Source organism: Bos indicus, chromosome 15 (assembly GCF_029378745.1).
Source record: "Bos indicus isolate NIAB-ARS_2022 breed Sahiwal x Tharparkar chromosome 15, NIAB-ARS_B.indTharparkar_mat_pri_1.0, whole genome shotgun sequence".
NCBI lineage: Eukaryota > Metazoa > Chordata > Mammalia > Artiodactyla > Bovidae > Bos > Bos indicus.
Window position 1 is genome coordinate 1092988 of NC_091774.1, and position 19144 is coordinate 1112131.

At 36.9% G+C, this 19144-nt stretch overlaps 1 protein-coding gene and 2 pseudogenes across 1 annotated transcript; all 3 read left to right on the plus strand.

Annotated features, from left to right (window-relative positions):
• Positions 1–1945: 1945 nt before the first annotated feature.
• Positions 1946–2857, plus strand: LOC109569255 (olfactory receptor 4A47-like). The gene has a single exon (XM_019974571.2). It carries the CDS (start codon positions 1946–1948, stop codon positions 2855–2857), a length of 912 nt encoding a protein of 303 aa, XP_019830130.2.
• A 3869-nt stretch (positions 2858–6726) lies between these two features.
• Positions 6727–7633, plus strand: LOC139176144 (olfactory receptor 4C5-like; annotated as a pseudogene).
• Positions 7634–17127: 9494 nt separating this feature from the next.
• Positions 17128–18029, plus strand: LOC139187120 (olfactory receptor 4C3D-like; annotated as a pseudogene).
• The last annotated feature ends 1115 nt before the right edge of the window (positions 18030–19144 follow it).

Here is a 19144-nt window from a genome sequence, read left to right on the forward strand (position 1 = left end):
CACCTCTGACTTTACTGGGGGCTGTCCCCTACCACCATCTCGCTCTCTCTGTCGAAGAGTTAACTTACAGCTCCAATTAATAAAGTTCCTGGGCAATTAGGAGTGTTTAAATCCAAACCCCTCAGATGGCTCTCTAACTCGCCTGACAAGTTTACCCAGACTCCTACAGCTATGCATACGATTGTTTACAGTCTCCCAGCCTCGAGAGGCACAGGAAGCTTAAGATATTCAAATAGCTTTAGAGCCTCTCAGAGAGTTAGAAACTGTCAGAATAAACTAGTAAAGGATTTCACTGATGAGCCAATGCTTGTTGCCAAGTTTTCACATCCCCTGAATTGTATCCTTGAATGTGTATTAATTAATATAGTTGGTATGTAGAAAAAATAAGTAGTGGCCTTGGTGTTAGTAACTTTAGACCCTTAAGGTAATAAATTCTTTCCTTTGTTGTATACCCATTACACATCCGCCCTATCGGAATGCAATTTTATCTTTGGAAGATGGCGCCAAACCTTAAAATAATTACTCTTAGGGAAAATAAGTCTTTGTTGATAAGTCCTTGTCAAGAGTCATAAAATGTTAGTAGGCCTTCTGGCCAGAAGATGATGTAAATCACCTAAACCATTTGTATACGATAAATTTGCAGGGAAGAAACCCTGGTTTTTGATAAGAATCAAAGACTGCTGACTTTGCATCCCCTATTATCCTCTATGTGTAACTTAGGGTATAAAAGCCCCTGTTAAAAATAAAGCTACGGGCCTTGCTCACCAATGCTTGGTCTCCCCATGTCAATTCTTTCCTTTAACTTCCTGCTGAAGTCTCCATCTGGAGCGTGGATATCCTCTGCGACCACTTATTTGCCTGGGCTTCTAAGACCCACTCGAGAAGGTGTCTAAGGTGGGGCACCTTCCGCTATTCGAGAGGGCGCCTGCGGCCTCCGTGGTCAGAGCTAACCTGGTGTCACGGGTTATATTGATTTTCCGCGTAAACCAAGCTACTCAGCCTCTTTTCTCCACTGAATTTTCCTACTGAGCTATCCTCATTCTATTACTCTTTATATCTTTAATTACCATTTGAATAGGTCGCCGACGCCGTCTCCCCTTCGAATACCCTGGATCAGCCGGGGCTGGTCCTCGGCAGTCTTCCTTTAATAGATTGTTTATATTTGTATTTACTTTAAATTTGAATCATTTACTAGTTAATTTCTTAGAGATCTTTGCTTATCTTATATATTTGCTTGGTGTATATCCTCTGGAGTCAAGTTATTTTTCAAATTAATTTTGTCAATTGGCCTTGTGGTATTGTTTCCCAAATCTTTATAAACATTTTTCAAATCATCAAATATATCTATTTGGGGTTTAAATGATTGGATAAGAAGAATTATCCAACCCTAGAATGTAGAAACTCACCTCCTTCATTAACTGGAAATTAAATATGAAGTAAATCTTGCTTTACTTTCTTTTAAGCCTTTAATAAATGTTGATTTTTGTGTAAGGTACTAGCTTTATGTACAATTTAATTAGCTTCCAGTTGGTAAGCTAGTTGTGCTACCTCATGTATTTAGTACCATGTCATTTTCTCATATATGGTCTTTTATCACTTGCCTTGGTCTATAAGATTGTTGTGATCAGGCAATATGTTTTAATCAGCCTTATATTTTCTTTTCTTTTTTGGCTGCCCCATGTGACTTGTAGGATCTTAGTTCTCCAACCAGGGATTGAACCCCAGGCCACTGCAGTGAAAGCACCAAGTCCTAACCACTGGACCACCAGAGAACTCTCACAACATTGTATTATAATAATATCTGAAAGTACCAGAAAATAATAAATCACAAGACATATTTTTGAATGAATAAACAAATTATCACAAGACTTCAGGAAGTCATAAGTAACAATTATTTTTATAGATAAGTATGTCCTAAGCTCTGAAATAAAACACACAGAACACTATGGAAACAAGGAACAATGTGACTGAGTTTGTCCTCTTGGGGCTCACTCAGAGAAACCAGGGTCAGAAAATATTATTTGTCTTGTTCTTGCTCATCTACATTGTGACCATGGTGGGCACCCTACTCATTGTTCTGACTGTGGTGTTCAGTCCAACCCTGGATGTCCCTATGTACTTCTTTCTTGGCTACTTATCATTTATGGATGCTGTTTATGCTACTACAGTTAACCCAAACACATTTACAGACTTACTCTATGAGAAGAAAACCATATCATTCCAAGCGTGCATGATTCAGCTCTTTACAGAGCACTTATTTGGTGGTGCTGAGATTTTACTCCTGGTCATCATGGCCTATGACCGCTATGCGGCCATCTGCAAACCCTTGCATTATGTGACAATCATGAATAAGCGAGTGTGTGTCCTGCTGTTGGCTTGGGTTGGTGGACTGTTACATGCTATAGTTAATATTCTCTTTGTTTACTACCTTCCCTTCTGTGGCCCCAATGTTATTGACCACTTCATATGTGCCATGTACCCCTTGTTAAAACTGGCCTGCACTGACACCCACAGTATTGCCATCATAGTGGTTGCCAATGATGGCATAATCTGCGTGGTCCTCTTCATGCTCTTACTCATGTCCTATGGGGCCATTCTGCATTCCCTGAAGAATATTAGTCAGGAAGGGAGGCGCAAAGCCTTGTCCATCTGTGGCTCCCACATCACTGTGGTGCTCCTCTTCTTTGTGCCCTGTATATTTCTGTATGTGAGACCTCCTTCCATCTTACCCATTGATAAGTCCTTGGCTGTGTTTTACACCATTATCACCCCTATGTTGAACCCTCTAATCTATACTCTGAGAAACAGTGAGATGCAACATGCCATGGGAAAGCTATGGATCAGAAAAAGAACATGAAGCAACAGGGAAATGAATGACCAATTTTCAGTGAAGAATTGCTCTTCCCAGGAAAGCCTTTTGTGGTTATTTAACTGCAGTAAATATCTCCCCAGGATAATTAACTTAGTCATGATGAAAAGACTTATTATCTGAATATTTCCCATGATCAAAATATAATTTTAACATTTTAATGACTTCCTATTTTAAAGTTTATATTTTGCTTGAAATAGGTTTTTAAGATTTACACAATTTATTTGGAAAATATGTATAGCTTTGGGTGTAAAATGACTTTATTAAAACTATAGATTTATGTTCTATATGATTGTCAGGTAGTTAGAATAAGAAAAAGGAGTCCAAAATGGCAGTGGCCAAAAGACAAAGAAAGGGAGAAGCCCAAAAAAATGGATCAAAAGAAAATCTGCAGGACTGGAGTGAGAACTTCAGCTGAAGCAAACACACTCCCCTCTTGGCTAGTGCAATTTGCATAGGGCAAGCTCAGCGGGCAGAAGACAAAACATACAAAAAGAGGAAGCCAAGACAGATCAAGTCCTTTCCTTTGGGATCGCCTGCCCTCACACCTCTAGGGTGTACTTTCCTTTAGTTGCTGAATAAAACTCTGAGCTGTAACCAAGCTGTAACACTGGTCTGCAGTTTCCAATCTTTGCCACGGTGAGGCAGAACTAACAAAATTATACACTCCCCTGACACGATGAGTTAAGTCATAGTTAATACTGCGATTTATTTATTTAGTGTAAGTTTTTTCCTCATACTTTTCTCTTACATAATGTGATCTTTTTCAGAATTAATGAGGTGTATTACAGATTTCAGAAAAAAAAATAGAGTAAGAAGTATTATATACATCTCAGTTTAGTCCTCTTCACACAAAGACAGCACATATTAATATTTGATTTATATGACTTACTTTTGAATCTGAAAGATACTTTACACATATTATTTTGTTTCTATTTCTTAGTACAAGATGATTGATGAAGAATATTTCAGTGTGTAATATTAATCATCTTTAGGATGTTAATTTTTTTAAAAATTGATTGAACATGATGCATGTGCAGAAAAACAACCAAGTCTTACCTTTTTCCCAAATGGGATATCATATTATCTTTTTAAGTTTATCAGGTTTGCCTAGAGTCACACAATCAGTCAAAAGGAAAATCCGCTCTTACATTGTTCATTTAGGGAAGTGTCATGAATTTAAAATAAATGCAAAACTGTTTTTTTTTTTTTTGTTTTGTTTTTTATTTTTTAAATTTTATTTTATTTTTAAACTTTACATAATTGTATTAGTTTTGACAAATATCAAAATGAATCAAAACTGTTTTTAACTGAAGTGGTAAGGAAAATCAAACAAATATTACCCCCAAATTTGCATTTTTATGAATAGAATTATTTGAATGTTTATCATTATTCTATAACTTAGTGATTTATAAATTAGGTAAAGGCAGTACAAGGTATGAATTCCATAGAATCATATAACTCCATGACAGCGCTAAAGGTAACACAATAGATTTCCATGAAGACACCCAATAATCTTTATGTTATGCATCAGTCTTTCAGAATAAGTTTTCCTGACCAAAGTTAAGTTTATTTAGCAGTTATTTATCAAAAGATGTACAGATGCTTTAAAAATAAAATAAATTTGTTAAAGGGGATATATTTTCTCACATATTTTATTTATTTTTGCAAATAAAACACAAACTTCCTTCTTCCATTGGAAAACACAAAAGACATAGCATATTTTATTTATTTATTTATTTATTTTAATTTTTAAACTTTATAATATTGTATTGGTTTTGCCATATAGATATTAAAAGGGCTTAAAATGATAGTTTATCAAGATATGGATGATGTTGAGGGAAACCAATAAGGGATTATACAGCACTGTCAACTATAAATTGGCACTGAGACTGAATTCACCAAGTGTACTTGCCAGCGACTGAACAACAAAAAGAGCATTTGCCATCTGCCTCTGTGGACATTGAATCCTGTGCTGCTATAGCTGCTGACCTTCAACACACCCTAAGGGGGATTAAGGGGAATTCAGTGAGGCACCCAGTGCTCCAGGGGAACTGGTGGAACAGACCTTTAGATAAATTCAGGAACTGATTTCAGGATCCCAATTCTTGCCAACAAATCTAGTGGAGGTGATGAAATTCCAGCTTGTTGTTGTTCAGTCACTCAGCTGTGTCCAACTCTTTGAGACCCCAAAGAACTGCAGAATTCCAACTTTCCCTGTTCTTGGCCATCTCCCAGAGCCTGCTCAAATTCACGTCCATCAAGTTGGTGATGCCATCCAACCATCTGCTGCTCTATTGTCCCCTTCTCTTCCTGCCTTCAATCTTTCCCAGCATCAGGGTCTTTTCAAAGGAGTCAGCTCTTCACATCAGATGGCCAAAGTATCGGAGCTTCAGCTTCAGCATCAGTCCTTCCAATGAATATTAAGGATCGATTTCCTTTAGGATTGACTGGTTTGCAGTCCAAGTGATTCTCAAGAGTTTTATCAAACACCACTGTTCAAAAGCATCAATTCTTTGGTACTCAGCCTTATTTATGGTCCAACTCTCATATCCATGCATGACTAATGGAAAAACCATAGCTTTAACTATACAGACCTTTGTTGGCAAAGTAATGTCACAGCTTTTTAATATGCTGTCTCGGTTTGTCAACGATTTTCTTCCAAGGAGCAAGCATCTTTTAATTTCATGACTACAGTCACCATTTGCAAACAAACTTCCTACATCCGTTGGAAAACTGACAAGAAAAAAAAAAGATATTTAAAATGGGAAATTAAAATAGTTTTAAATATCATTTTAAAATGATAACCTATTAATTTATGGATAGAATTGGGGGAAACTAATGAGGGATAATATAGTACCATTGAGGACCCAGCTACAGTAGGAAACCATTAAAACAATAAGGCCTGTGAGATCTAGGAGAGAGAGAGATCTCAGGAACCCAGATGGTCCATCCAAAAGGAGCAGCCTCAGCTAAAGGCACCCAGCCACTGACAGCCCATAACAGGAACCAGGACAGTAAACCCCATGACATTCTTATTTTCTTCTCACCTGCCTACTAATAGTCAGCTAGTGCTACATCTTAGCTAGGAGGTAAGGGAGATGGTTGAAGCAGACCAAGGAAAAGAGCTGCTCAGGGTAGAGAAAGTGAGAAGTTCTAGTGGAAGAAAGGATTATATCTATCCATTTTTCCAACAGTTTATTTAATTGTTTTTTGTTTGTTTGTTTGTTTTGTCTTTTTAAGAAAGAGAGTAAGCACTATTTTTGGAGTTGGCTCAATAAAGGAAAACACAGGGAGAGTCTTCCAACTTAATTTATTCAGCTAATTTTATTGAACAACAGTGTCAGTCTGACTGACTTAAGTGATAATTGATGTGGTGATGGCAAATACAGGCTTATATCTCAGACTTATTTAAGTACTTTTACAAGGAAGAAAGGAGTAAATTAGACTGTGTATAAACAATATGCAGATCACATCCAGTTGTACAATTCATTTTAACTTTTAAGGACGTGTTTTTAACATTTTTTCTTGCTTGAGAAGCTCTCAGGTTTGTTACATGGTGAGTACCTGGGCCTGGGTATCCTCCAACAAAGAACCAGGGACCACTTGTCAGAAGGTATGGAAGAAGAACCTGAGCATCCTTGTAGTAAGCTGAATTAAATAGCCTTGAAAGTTTACTCTTCCTATAAAATAGAAAAGGCAGCATGCTTACACACCAAGGAAAAAAATACTATTTATTATTAAAATGTGTTGGACTTACCTGAAAACCCAAAATATAAATTTCTCATCTCTTTGCTATTAAAAGCTTTGTCTTTATAGATCAGTTATCCACTTCTGAATTCATCAACAGCACTGAAATGCAATAAAACAAGATGAATGAGACTGAAGTCATTCTAGTGCGACTTACCCCAAATCCTCAGATACAGAGAATTCTACTTTTATGTTATTTTTCACCTACATTGTCACTGTTGTGGGCAACCTGCTTATTGTGGTAACTATAATCTGCAGCTAGACTTTGAATTCTCTGTTGAATTTCTTCCTGACCTTCCTGTCCTTGATAGATGCCTGCTATCCCTCTTTCATAATACTGAAAATGATAGTTGATTTGCTTTCTGATTCAAAAGCTATCTCCTTCAGGGGCTGCATGGCACAGCTCTTCATTGAACATTTCTTGGGAGCTTCACAGATTGTCCTTTTGTGGTTCTAGTCTATGAATAATAGGTGGCCATCTGCAGTGTGTATGTCTTAAGTCTCTCTGCATTATGTCACCATCATGAACCATCATATATGCTTCCTCCTGGTGGAGGTGTGTTGGGCAATGGGTTTTCAACAATTGGTTGTGCAAAACCTAGTCATTTTCTGGGTCCCATTCTGTGGCCCCAACATCATGGGCCATTTCATGTGTGACATTTTCCCCCAATATAATATGTTTGCACTGACACTTTCCTTGATGGTTTCTTGGTTGCTGCTGAAGTTGGCACTCCTTGTCAATGCTTTTGTAATGTCATTGATGTTCTGTGTGATTTTCCTGTGCATGTCAAGGACTCATGGGGAGGACAAAGCCCTGTCTACCTGTGGCTTCCACATCAGAATTGTTGTCTTGTTTTCTGTAACTTCTATATTTATGTATCTGCAACCAGTAACTACTTTTCCCATGGGTAAAATCATAGCAGTAATACTGTCATCTATACAGTAAGGAATATAGAGGGCAAAAATGTCATTAAAATATTATTAAACAGGAATACAATTTCAGATAAGAGGTGAGCCAATATGAAGATTTTATTTCTATCATGATCTTTATATGTTCATATATTTTTCATATATTTTACTGATATTGATAGCTCAGTTGGTAAAGAATCCTGCTGCAATGAGGGAGACCTGGGTTCAATTCCTGGGTTGGGAAGATCCCCTGGAGAAAGCAAAGGTAATTTTTATGTTTTCATGATCTTTATATTTTCATCTTTTATTACTATAAAGACTTTCCCAAACCCCTCATCTGACACTAACAGGACTACTGCAACATAGGCAGAGGTAGTATTTAGATCTGCATTCTCCTAAATTTAAATGTGATAGTCTTTCAAACACTTCAAGAGACATCATCAAAAACAGCATTTCATCAGACTCTCTCTTCTTTTATAGTAATAGAAAATTTATTTTTCCTTTCTCATTATAGAGTTGTATAAGGTGCCTATGATTTAAGTAGTCGGTACTCAGAAAGCTGTATGGCTTACTGGTATATATGATGATGTGAAATATAAAATAGAAGGAAGATAGTTGTCAATACTCTCTTGACATACACTTGATATCCTAATATTGAAATTATATTTTATTTCTTGCCCTGTTGGGTAAAATTGTCAGTGATTATGAAAATTAATTGCATTATATTTAAACAGATGACTAAATTTTAAAGTATTTCCAAATAAAAAAAAAATTAAAATTTAGTGATCTTACTTTATAGACAACAGTGGAGGCTCATAAAATAGCTAGATCATAAAATATGTGTCAACTTTGAGCCTGAATACTCTTATTCCATATCCTCTAATGTTTTCATTATACAGAATCCCTTCAGGGTTGGTGTTTGATTGATGAAAATCTCTTTGTTTATATGCCATAGAAAGTTACACTGTTTTGTTAACAATTATTTGTAGCCAGCAAATGAAAGTGTTTTTCAAAAACACATAGTAAAATATATATAGAAAACACTTCACTTATTATAAAGTTGTTTTAATACTTATCTCCTTGAATTGGAAGTCTTATTTGAAAACTGCTTTATGAGATTACTTATAAGAGATATATAAAAAGAACACGGGGATCTTTACTTTTCAATTGCCAAAAAAAAAGTATTACTCAGGTAAACAAAACTTATTCTTAATGAATTTTAGCTCTTTTCCAAAATGAGGTTGGCTACTAAAATACAAGTCTGTGTATATGTCATTGATGTGTTTATAGTATCTTCTTCTGATAGAAAGATTCAGCCTCCCACTACATGAATAGCAGAGATGGTCACAATAAAGGACAGAAATGCTATGGACCTAAAAGAAGCAGCAGATGTTAAGAACAGGTGGCAAGAATACACAGAAGAACTATACAAAAAAAGATCTTCATGACTCAGATAATCATGATGGTGTCATCACCAAACTAGAACCAAACATCCTGGAATGTGAAGTTAAGTGGAATGTGAAGTTAAGTGGGCCTTGGGAGGCATCGCTATGAACAAAGCTAGTGGAGCTGATGGAATTCAGTTGAGCTATTTCAAATCCTAAAAGATGATGCTTTGAAAGTGTTGCACTCAATATGCCCATAAATTTGGAAAACTCAGGAGTGGCCACAGGACTTGAAAAGGTCAGTTTTTATTCTAATCCCAAAGAAAGTCAATGCTCAAACTGCTGCTCAAAGAATGCTCAAACTGCTACACAATTGCACTCATCTCACACGCGAGTAAAGTAATGCTCAAAATTCTCCAAGCCAGGCTTCAACAGTACATGAACCATGAACTTCTAGATGTTCAAGCTGGATTTAGAAAAGGCAGAGGAACCAGAGATCAAATTGCCAACATCTGCAGGATCATCAAAAAAGCAAGGAAGTTCCAGAAAAACATCTGCTTTATTGACTATGCCAAAGCCTTTGACTGTATGGACCACAACAAACTCTGGAAAATTCTGAAAGAGATGGGAATACCAGACTACCTGACATTCCTCTTGAGAAATCTATATGCAGGTCAGGAAGCAATACTTAGAACTGGACATGGAAAAACAGACCGGTTCCAAATAAGGGAAGGAGTACATCAAGGCTGTATATCGTCACCCTGCTTATTTAACTTATATACAGAGAACATCATAAGAAACACTGAAATGGATGAACCACAACCTGGAATCAAGACTTCCAGGAGAAATATCAATAAGCTCAGATATGTAGATGACACGACTGTTATGGCAGACAGTGAAGAAGAACTAAAGACCGTATTTATGAAATTGAAAGAGGAGAGTGAAAAAGTTGGCTTAAAGCTCAACATTCAGAAAACTAAGATCATGGCATCTGGTCCCATCACTTCATGGGAAATCGATGGGGAAACAGTGGAAACATTGACAGACTTTACTTTTTTTGGCTCCAAAATCACTGCAGATGGTGCCTGCAGCCATGAAATTAAAAGACACTTGCTCCTTGGAAGGAAAGCTGTGACCAACCTAGACAGCATATTGAAAAGCAGAGACATTACTTTACCAACAAAGGTCCATCCAGTCAGGCTATGGTTTTTCCTATAGTCATGTATGGATGTGAGAGTTGGACTATAAAGAAAGCTGAGTGCTGAAAAATTGATGCTTTTGACTTGGTGGTGTTTGTAGAAGACTCTTGAGAGTCCCTTGGACTGCAAGGAGATCCAACCAGTCCATCCTAAGGGAAATCAGTCCTGAATATTCATTGAAAGGACTGATGTTGAAGCTGAAACTCCAATCCTTTGGCCACTTGATGAAAAGAACTGATGCATTTGAAAAGACCATGATGCTGGGAAAGGTTGAAGGCTAGAAAAGAAGGGGACAACAAAGATTGAGATGCTTTGATTGCATCACCAACTTAACGGACATGAGTTTGAATAAGCTCTGGGAGTTGGAAATGGACTGGGAGGCCTGGTGTGCTGAAGTCCATGGGGTCTCAAAGAGTCAGACATGACTGAGCAACTGAAATGAACTGAACTGACATGAGTAGCATATGCTCTATTGAAGAAATCTTTAGACTTCATAATGCAAAATTATATAGCATGCGTATTATGGTTCTGAAGATGTAATGGAGAATAGACACACTACTTCAGGATTAGAATAAGGAATTTTATTTTACCAGGGCTTCCCTGGGAGTTTAGATGGGAAAGAATCCACCTGCAATGCAGGATACCTGGGTTCAATCTCCGGGATGGGAAAATCTCCTGGAGAAGGTAATGGCTACCCACTACAGTATACTTGCCTTCAGATTTCCACGGACAGAGGAGCCTGGCGAGCTACACTCCATGAAGTCTCAAAGAGTCAGACATGACTGAGTGATTAACACACACACACACACACACACACACACACACACACACACACCATCATCTTCTTTAAAAAGTTTTTCCTCTTTCTGCAAATAGTTTACCGAGATACATTGTGTGTTTCTGCATTCTGTGATTCTGCCCATAATATGATTATTGGCACAAAAGTTGTTATATTTGTTTCTACTTCAATAAGAAGTATATCTGGAAGAGTTTTGAGACCACAGTCCAACTCCAGACACTTTTCTATTCCTGGTAAACAACTTAGGAGATGTCCTTCCAGGATGAAAGTCTTTTGGAGTAGACTAATGTGATTGCCAACATCTGCTGGATCATTGAAAAAGCAAGAGAGTTCCAGAAAAACATCTATTTCTGCTTTATTGACTATACCAAAGCCTTTGACTGTGTGGATCACAATAAACTGTGGACAATTCTGAAAGAGATGGGAATACCAGACCACCTGACCTGCCTCTTGAGAAATCTGTATGCAGGTCAGGAAGCAACAGTTAGAACTGGACATGGAACAACAGACTGGTTCCAAATAGGAAATGGAGTACATCAAAGCTGTATATTGTCACCCTGCTTACTTAACTTATATGGAGAGTACATCATGAGTAATGCTGGGCTGGAGGAAGCACAAGCTGGAATCAAGATTGCCAGGAGAAATATCAATAACCTCAGATATGCAGATGACACCACCCTTATGGCAGAAAGTGAAGAAGAACTAAAGAGCCTTTTAACGAAAGTGAAAGAGGAGAGTGAAAAAGTTGGCTTAAAGCTCAAAATTCGGAAAACTAAGTCATGGCATCCAGTGCCATCACTTCATGGCAAATAGATGGGGAAACAGTGGCTGACTTTATTTTTCTGGGCTCCAAAATCACTGCAGATGGTGATTGCGGCCATGAAATTAAAAGGAGCTTACTCCTTGGAAGGAAAGTTATGACCAACCTAGACAGCATATTGAAAAGCAGAGACATTACTTTGCCAGCAAAGGTCGGTCTAGTCAAGGCTATGGTTTTTCCAGTGGTCATGTATGGATGTGAAAGTTGGACTATAAAGAAAGCTGAGCACCAAAGAATTGATGCTTTTGAACTGTGGTGTTGGAGAAGACTCTTGAGAGTCTCTTGGACTGCAAGGAGATCCACCCAGTCTATCCTAAAGGAAATCCGTACTGAATATTCATTGGAAGGACTGATGTTAAAGCTGAAACTCCAATACTTTGGCCACCTGATGAGAACAGCTGACTCATTGGAAAATACCCTGATTCTGGGAAAGATAGAGGGCAGGAGGAGAAGGGGACGTCAGAGGATGAGATGGTTGGATGATATCACTGACTCAATGGACATGAGTTTGAGTAAACTCCGGGAGTTGGTGATGGACAGGGAGGCCTGGTGTGCTGCGGTTCATGGGGTCAGAAAGAGTCGGACACGACTGAGTGACTGAACTGAACGTGATTTGTGCTCTTGAAAGTTTTGTTTTTAGAACATGTTTCTCTGTGTATTTAAATGAGTGAAGCTGCCCAAAAGAATAATTTAGGTACCTGGTTTTGTAAAATTAGTCTCTGAAAATATCAAACATCTTAACATACCTTACCTAGTTTCTTATCAACGATGATAAAATCTATGTGTTATTCCTTCTGCTTTCCTTCTGGTTTATCCTTCAAGTTTAAGAATCTGTATTTCTGTCTCTCCAGGACTGTTAACCACTCTGTTCTTGAATCTGTATTCTAGAAATGACTTTCCTGGTATACCTCCAGGAAGTCTTCTTTGAAAAATTATTTTTATGGACAGGCTTCACAGTTTTAGAGCTAACTCTACTCTTTTTTTCTTTTTCATGCTTGACTAGGCCCTGGGGTGCTGGACTAGACAGGTATACAGGTTCTAAAGTTGTCTCTTTAACCACACTGTAGATATTTAAGAAGAGGTTGAATGACCACTCAGTGGGACATTTTGAATACACATCAATCTTTATGAGGTTGAGAATAATGACTTTGTCAGTACATGCTAATTATCATATGACTATTGCTTTAATTCCAGAGTTGAAAGACAAGTTGAAGACATTTGCATGATGACACTTCAGAAATAATCCATATCCCTTATAGTTCTTTATTTTTTTCAAATCTTCATTTAGATTGCCTTTGGCGTATGCCATCACAAATATCACAACACAATAATATGTGTGTGTCTAGTCAAACTAGGTTTAGTCACAAGTTTTCAGTTTTCCTAAATTATTTTCCTGTGTGACACATGTTGCTCATAATGACCAGATTCTCTGAATCCAGTTGACAGTTATGTCCAATTTATTTTTCTTATTAATGAAAGCATATTTGAATGTGTTGAGTGAGGCTGCTTCTATGCAGAAATATTCCTGAGTCAAATTATATTACATTTATTTACAAAATTATTTCAAATGTTAGTACTGATTTCTTTCAGTAGATAATTATACTGAGCTTTACAGTTGGTGACATGTAATGTCACTTTACTTGTAAAATATTAATTTAAAAGTAAGGATCCTGGTCCAGGATCTAGTGAACTGGCATCTTATTTCCCCTTGGCAAATGGCTTTCTTATCCCACATCTTCTATTTCCTTGTTATAAATTGTCAATATTATTGCCTATTTTTCTATTCCATTTGGATGTTGTACAATTAAATTTAAATGAAAAAAAATACATTTACCATCTCTGAATACAATTGAAGAGTAAATTATTTTCATCATTATCATGTCGATCTAAATCGAGAATTGGCACAAGAAACAACTTCTTTGGAAAAGTACTGTATAATTTACCTGATATGAAGTGTCAATATTATAATAGGGCTTAAAACCGATCACTCAAAGTAAATCCGAAGGCAGTATTTAAAAATTATGACTGGCATGGATGGTAGATCAATTTAAAATATTATAGTAAAAATTTAAAATTCAGATAGTTGACTGCCTAAATATTTTACTTTACAATACTGAATATTCAATCTCCATTTTAAGCTCATTTGTTATCAGAAACATAATTTCATAAATATTCTTTTTTTTTCTCTTATAGTATTTGACCTTCATGTAGACTCAAGGAAAAGTTCAAAATTAAAAATGAGTACTATAGAACTTTTCCTCCACTGTTGTATTAACTTACTTGAAATACTTAATCATTGGCAGAGCTGCTAATGATGATGTAATACCTCTGAGGTCCTGTTAGCCACAGCTAAGAAACTTTACAGAATTTGCCCCCAAACAGCATATATAGAAGTGCTTTGAAAGCTTATCCAAAGATACCATTTATAAATTAGAAAATATGCTTATTGTAGCTGAGCTAGTTGGTATTTTGCTAGTTTACAATTTTACTTCTTTCTTGGTGAAGTAACTGTTGCTGGAACCTATATCAGACACGTTCACAGGTGAGCCTTTTTTTTTCCAGGAAATTGTATAATCATGGACTCTGAGAATTAAATATAACCAACATATCATATAACTATCCCTCATCCTCACTTGACACTGAAATTCCTTTTTCATCATACAAAACATCGAGAATGACAGACTCAAGTACAATGCCACCAACTTAGAAGTAAAATATCTCAGGGCCTCTTTGTATTGATATGATTTTAAATTAGTTAGAATCATATGGCAATTAGTTAGAATTAAATTAGTTGGAATAATTATACAATTTAAAAGAGCATCTACAATTTTCTTGACTTTACAGAATGTTAGTATGATATTTCACAATTTTTAAAAGCACCTGTTAAAACTACACATTGATTAAAGAGATGCACTATATTGTAATGATCTATTTCTCCAGTGTTGAACAATCCATATCATTTCCAAATTTCCCACAGATCATAATAACTGTGTTGAGCATACTTGTAAATATTTATAAAATATTTTCTCTAAATATTTTTCTCTAAATAAATTTCTCTTCTCTAAAAATATTTTCCATAGGATTTATTAGTAGAAAGAGTATTGTGGAGATAAAGAAATATGAAAAAGTTATTTCTGCTTCTTCCTAGTTATTTTCAAAAAGCTTTCAGTAATTGCATCTAAATCTTGCTTTACTTCATTTCACTACTTTCTAATCTGCTGGGGGATCCCACCTCAGAATAAGGAAATGTAGTGGGACTGCTGCACCTTGTTTCCACACATGTACAAAATTTAATTCAGGTGATTACACAGTAAACCTCTATACCCATTTATCTTGGAAAAGAAAGACTTATTTTTTGTAGAATATATTTCATTATGTTTATATGTCCTCATCTCTTTTTGTTGAGAAGTTGTCCCCCCAGGTCTCTTACACTTGTAGTAATGAAGTGTCCTGTAACCAGGAGTGATAATGCTGGGTACTATGGGAAGATGGGAGAAGAAGGCATGAGAATGCATGTAGTGGAAACAGAAAGAGTGGGAGACTCATGCTTATCATGGAAGGATGCCTTGCTGCTCTTTGGTAATGAAATTTCAGCCATTAAGTGTATTTAACAGGGACGCTCTTGATGACTGTGTGAACAATATGTATTAACATGCACACTGATCTTCCAATAGATCCTTATTGAATGAGTGAACTTGTAATAAGTACTTATCACAGGTAAAAGGTTTTATATATGTTTCTGTTAGTCTGTGTATTACCGTTGTTTAGTCACTAAGGTGTGTCTGACCCTTTGTGATTCCATGGACTGTGGGGAGTTCTGCCCATGGAATTTCCCAGGCAAGCATACTGGAGTAGGTTGCCTTTCCCTTCTCTAGGGGATCTTCCTGATCCAGGGATTGAACCCACATCTCCTGCTTTGGCAGGCAGATTCTTTACCACTGAGCCACCTGGAAAGTCAAGTCTGTGTGTACATGTTTATATGTGTAGTACATTATCTGTTTTACCTAGAAGTCTATTTTGTTCTGTTCTCTACATTAAATTTTATTTTTAGAACTCTGAAAATAAGGATTTCCTTTGCTTAAAAAAATTATTGTGTACTGAACAACTTCATGCAAATTTTTTTCAATCCAAGTCTAGAGAAGCTAGCCTGAATATGACTGAATATGATTATGTTAAATTATATGTGGAACAGAATTTTAGAGAATAAAAATATCAATAAAAATGCCATCATTATCTTGAAAGTAAAATGATCCAATAATGTATTATTTCCCAGAGGCAAAGAATTATTTTCATACTTACCCCATAAAGGGTGTCAAAACCTATTAAACTAGAAAGCAATGCCTTTCAAATGTTTATTTATGTTTCTCATCAAGTAGAGAAAAATGACAAACAGAGCAAGAGAAAAAGAGCACTAATTCCTCTTAGGTTTATACTCTGGTTGTTGTTGTTTAGTTGCCAAATTGTGTCTGACTCTTCTGGGACCCCATGAACTGTAGCTGGCCAGGCTCCTCTGTCCATGGGATTTCCCAGGCAAAATTACTGAAGGGGGATGCCATTTTTTGCTCAAGGCAATCTTCCTGGCCCTAGGATTGAACCCTGGTCTCCTGAATTTCAGTTGGATTTTTTACTGTTGAGTCACCAGGCAAGACCTTACATTCTGGGGAAGAGTCATACTCTTACCCATGGAAAATGGCAATTCACAAAGTATTTCTGCATCATCTAGTATCATCTAATATGTTTCAGGCATTGCAGATACTATGCCAGGCACTATGGTAAGTGAGAAAACACACTTGAAGAGTATGTGTGTTTTGAAAGGGACTAGACAGAGTGTGTCACCAAGGACTTATAATCATTTCCCAAAACATCTAGTTTATGACAGATATTTATTGATGTTGTCTGTCTTTCCACAGTTAGAACTGAAGGTTCAAATGTAAACACCCATGAGAAAATAACTCTTACTTTTGTGCAGCACTTCTCAGCTTACAAGATACATCTGAAAATTATAATTTGTAAGACGATAGACATAGAGGAGGGCTGGGGTCATGGAGTACTGTGATGACAGTACATGAAGCTGGAACCAGAATGAGAATCCAGGGCTCATGTAGAGAGCCCAGTGTGTTCTCAGTAAACTGCACATCAGGTCTTGCCCAATAGATGTTTTACGGTTGACAGGGGACAGGTGTCTGAAGCTAAAAAGCCATCTTGTAAGAAGTAGGAAGACTTGAAAGAAGTACTGGAACAAAAGTGCCAAAGGCATGCTCCACTGTTAAAATGACTGCACTATTTTCATTCTCAGAAATTCAGACCACAATTCTTTCATGGTTAAAAGTATCACTCATTTTTTTTTTTTTCTGTTGTAGGTAATTTGGGGCCCAGGAAAGATGGTTATTTCCTAAATGGACGTCCTTACACTGCCCAATAATGTGGCTGAATTTGTTCTCCTGGGACTCACGCAGAATCCACACGTACAGAAAATACTCTTCATTGTCTTTCTGTTCATTCTCCTATTCACTGTGCAGGGCAACTTGCTCATTGTCATCACCATCTCCCTCAGCCCCACGCTTTCTGCTCCCATGTATTTCTTTCTCACTCACTTGCCCTTTTTAGATGCCTTCTTCACCTGTGTGAGCATGCCCAAATTGATCATTGACCTGTTGCACCAGAGGAGAACCATCTCCCGGGGTGGCTGCCTGACTCAGCTCTTTGTGGAGCACTTTCGGGGAGCATCAGAGATCATCCTTCTCATCGCCATGGCCTATGACCGCTATGCGGCTATTTGCAAACCTCTGCACTACACGGTCATCATGCGAAAAGGGCTCTGCCAGCTCCTGATGGTGGTGGCCTGGATCACGGGCATCTTGCCACTGAGCAGATTCTCTTTATGGTCGACTTGACCTTCTGTGGTCATGTGTGATTTCTTCTCCTTAATGGAACTTGCCTGCAGCGACACCTACCGACCCGGAATGGTGGTGGCAACTAACAGTGGGGGCATGTGCGTGCTTATTTTCTCCATGTTATTGGTCTCTTACATAGTCATATTGAGGTCTCTGAAATCCCATGGCTCTGAAGGCAGGTGCAAAGCCCTCTCTACATGTGGCCCCCACTTTACACTAGTGGTATGCTTTTTTGTCCCTTGTATATTAATTCAGTTGCTCCCTGTAGCCACTTACCCTAAAGACAAGTGGGTGGCTGTGTTCTTTGCAATCTTCACTCCCATGCTAAATCCTATTATTTATACAGTGAGAAATGCAGAGGTTAAAATGCCATGAGGACTTTGTTGAAGAAGATAATAACTTAGAGTATTCAAGAGCCAATTTAGTGATCATTTGTGTACCTAGGGAGGACTGTACCTGTTGTAAATTGTGAAAGAATACTAAGAATTTGCAGACCACTGGCAGAAAATAAATATCTAGAATCTAATACTTATTGATGATTTGATGACTAGGTATATTTTAGGCACATTCATCAATTTTGCTGCACTTTACCAAGGCTTCAATGTTCGTGTTCATAGATTCAGACTAGACAATGGAAAGAACAAGCATAGACCCCTACTTTGGTGACTGTAGAATAAGATTTTTCCTCCAGAGTCTTACTGCTGCTTTAGTAAATTCTTCATATATGTTAACTGGATGAAATTTTTTTTTTTCCATAGAATCTTGATCTCAAAAAAAAAAAATGTTTCCCCCTTTTTGCTTAGTCTGTGTTAAAGCAAATAGGGGATAGAAATTCTTCAATAGATACATGGGGAAGGGACATTTGAGTGTGGGAATCACAGCTTATTATTTTTTTCTTAATATACTTTGAATTTACCAAAAGCAAAAAGAGAGAAACCCACAAAAGGAAAAACATATAATTCATAATCTATCTCTAGTTCTTCTTTGGAATGAAAAATAAACCAGAGATTTTGAAATTACTCTTAATATGCTCTTATTTTCTTAACTTCATGGATCACAGTGTTTCTTGAATATAAAGTGAACATTTTGTCTTTCTATACTAAAAGTTGAAGAACCATTTGAAAAAGGTTAAGCATCTTTTACAAATCTCAACATAAAAGCATAGTTAGGTTCCAAAGCTGTTGCTCTGTAGGCCTCCTACATATATTAATATTTACATTAAATGAACACTTTAACTACCAGGTGCATTCACCTCAGTTTATATATACATGTAATAAACTAATGGTTCCATTATCAATATCCCCACTTTACAGAGAAGGAAATTGAAGCCAAGAGAGGTTTACTAATCTACTTGACTCACAATACTCTTCAACTGTAAAATGTGTGAGAAGGTATTGTATTGGAACACAGCTTCTTTTCAAAAGTTTAGCTATAAACTTTCAATCTATGTCTTTAAAAATAAGTCATATTTTCTTTCAAATGAGACATAGTGCCTATGGTATCTGTAAGTCTACAGATA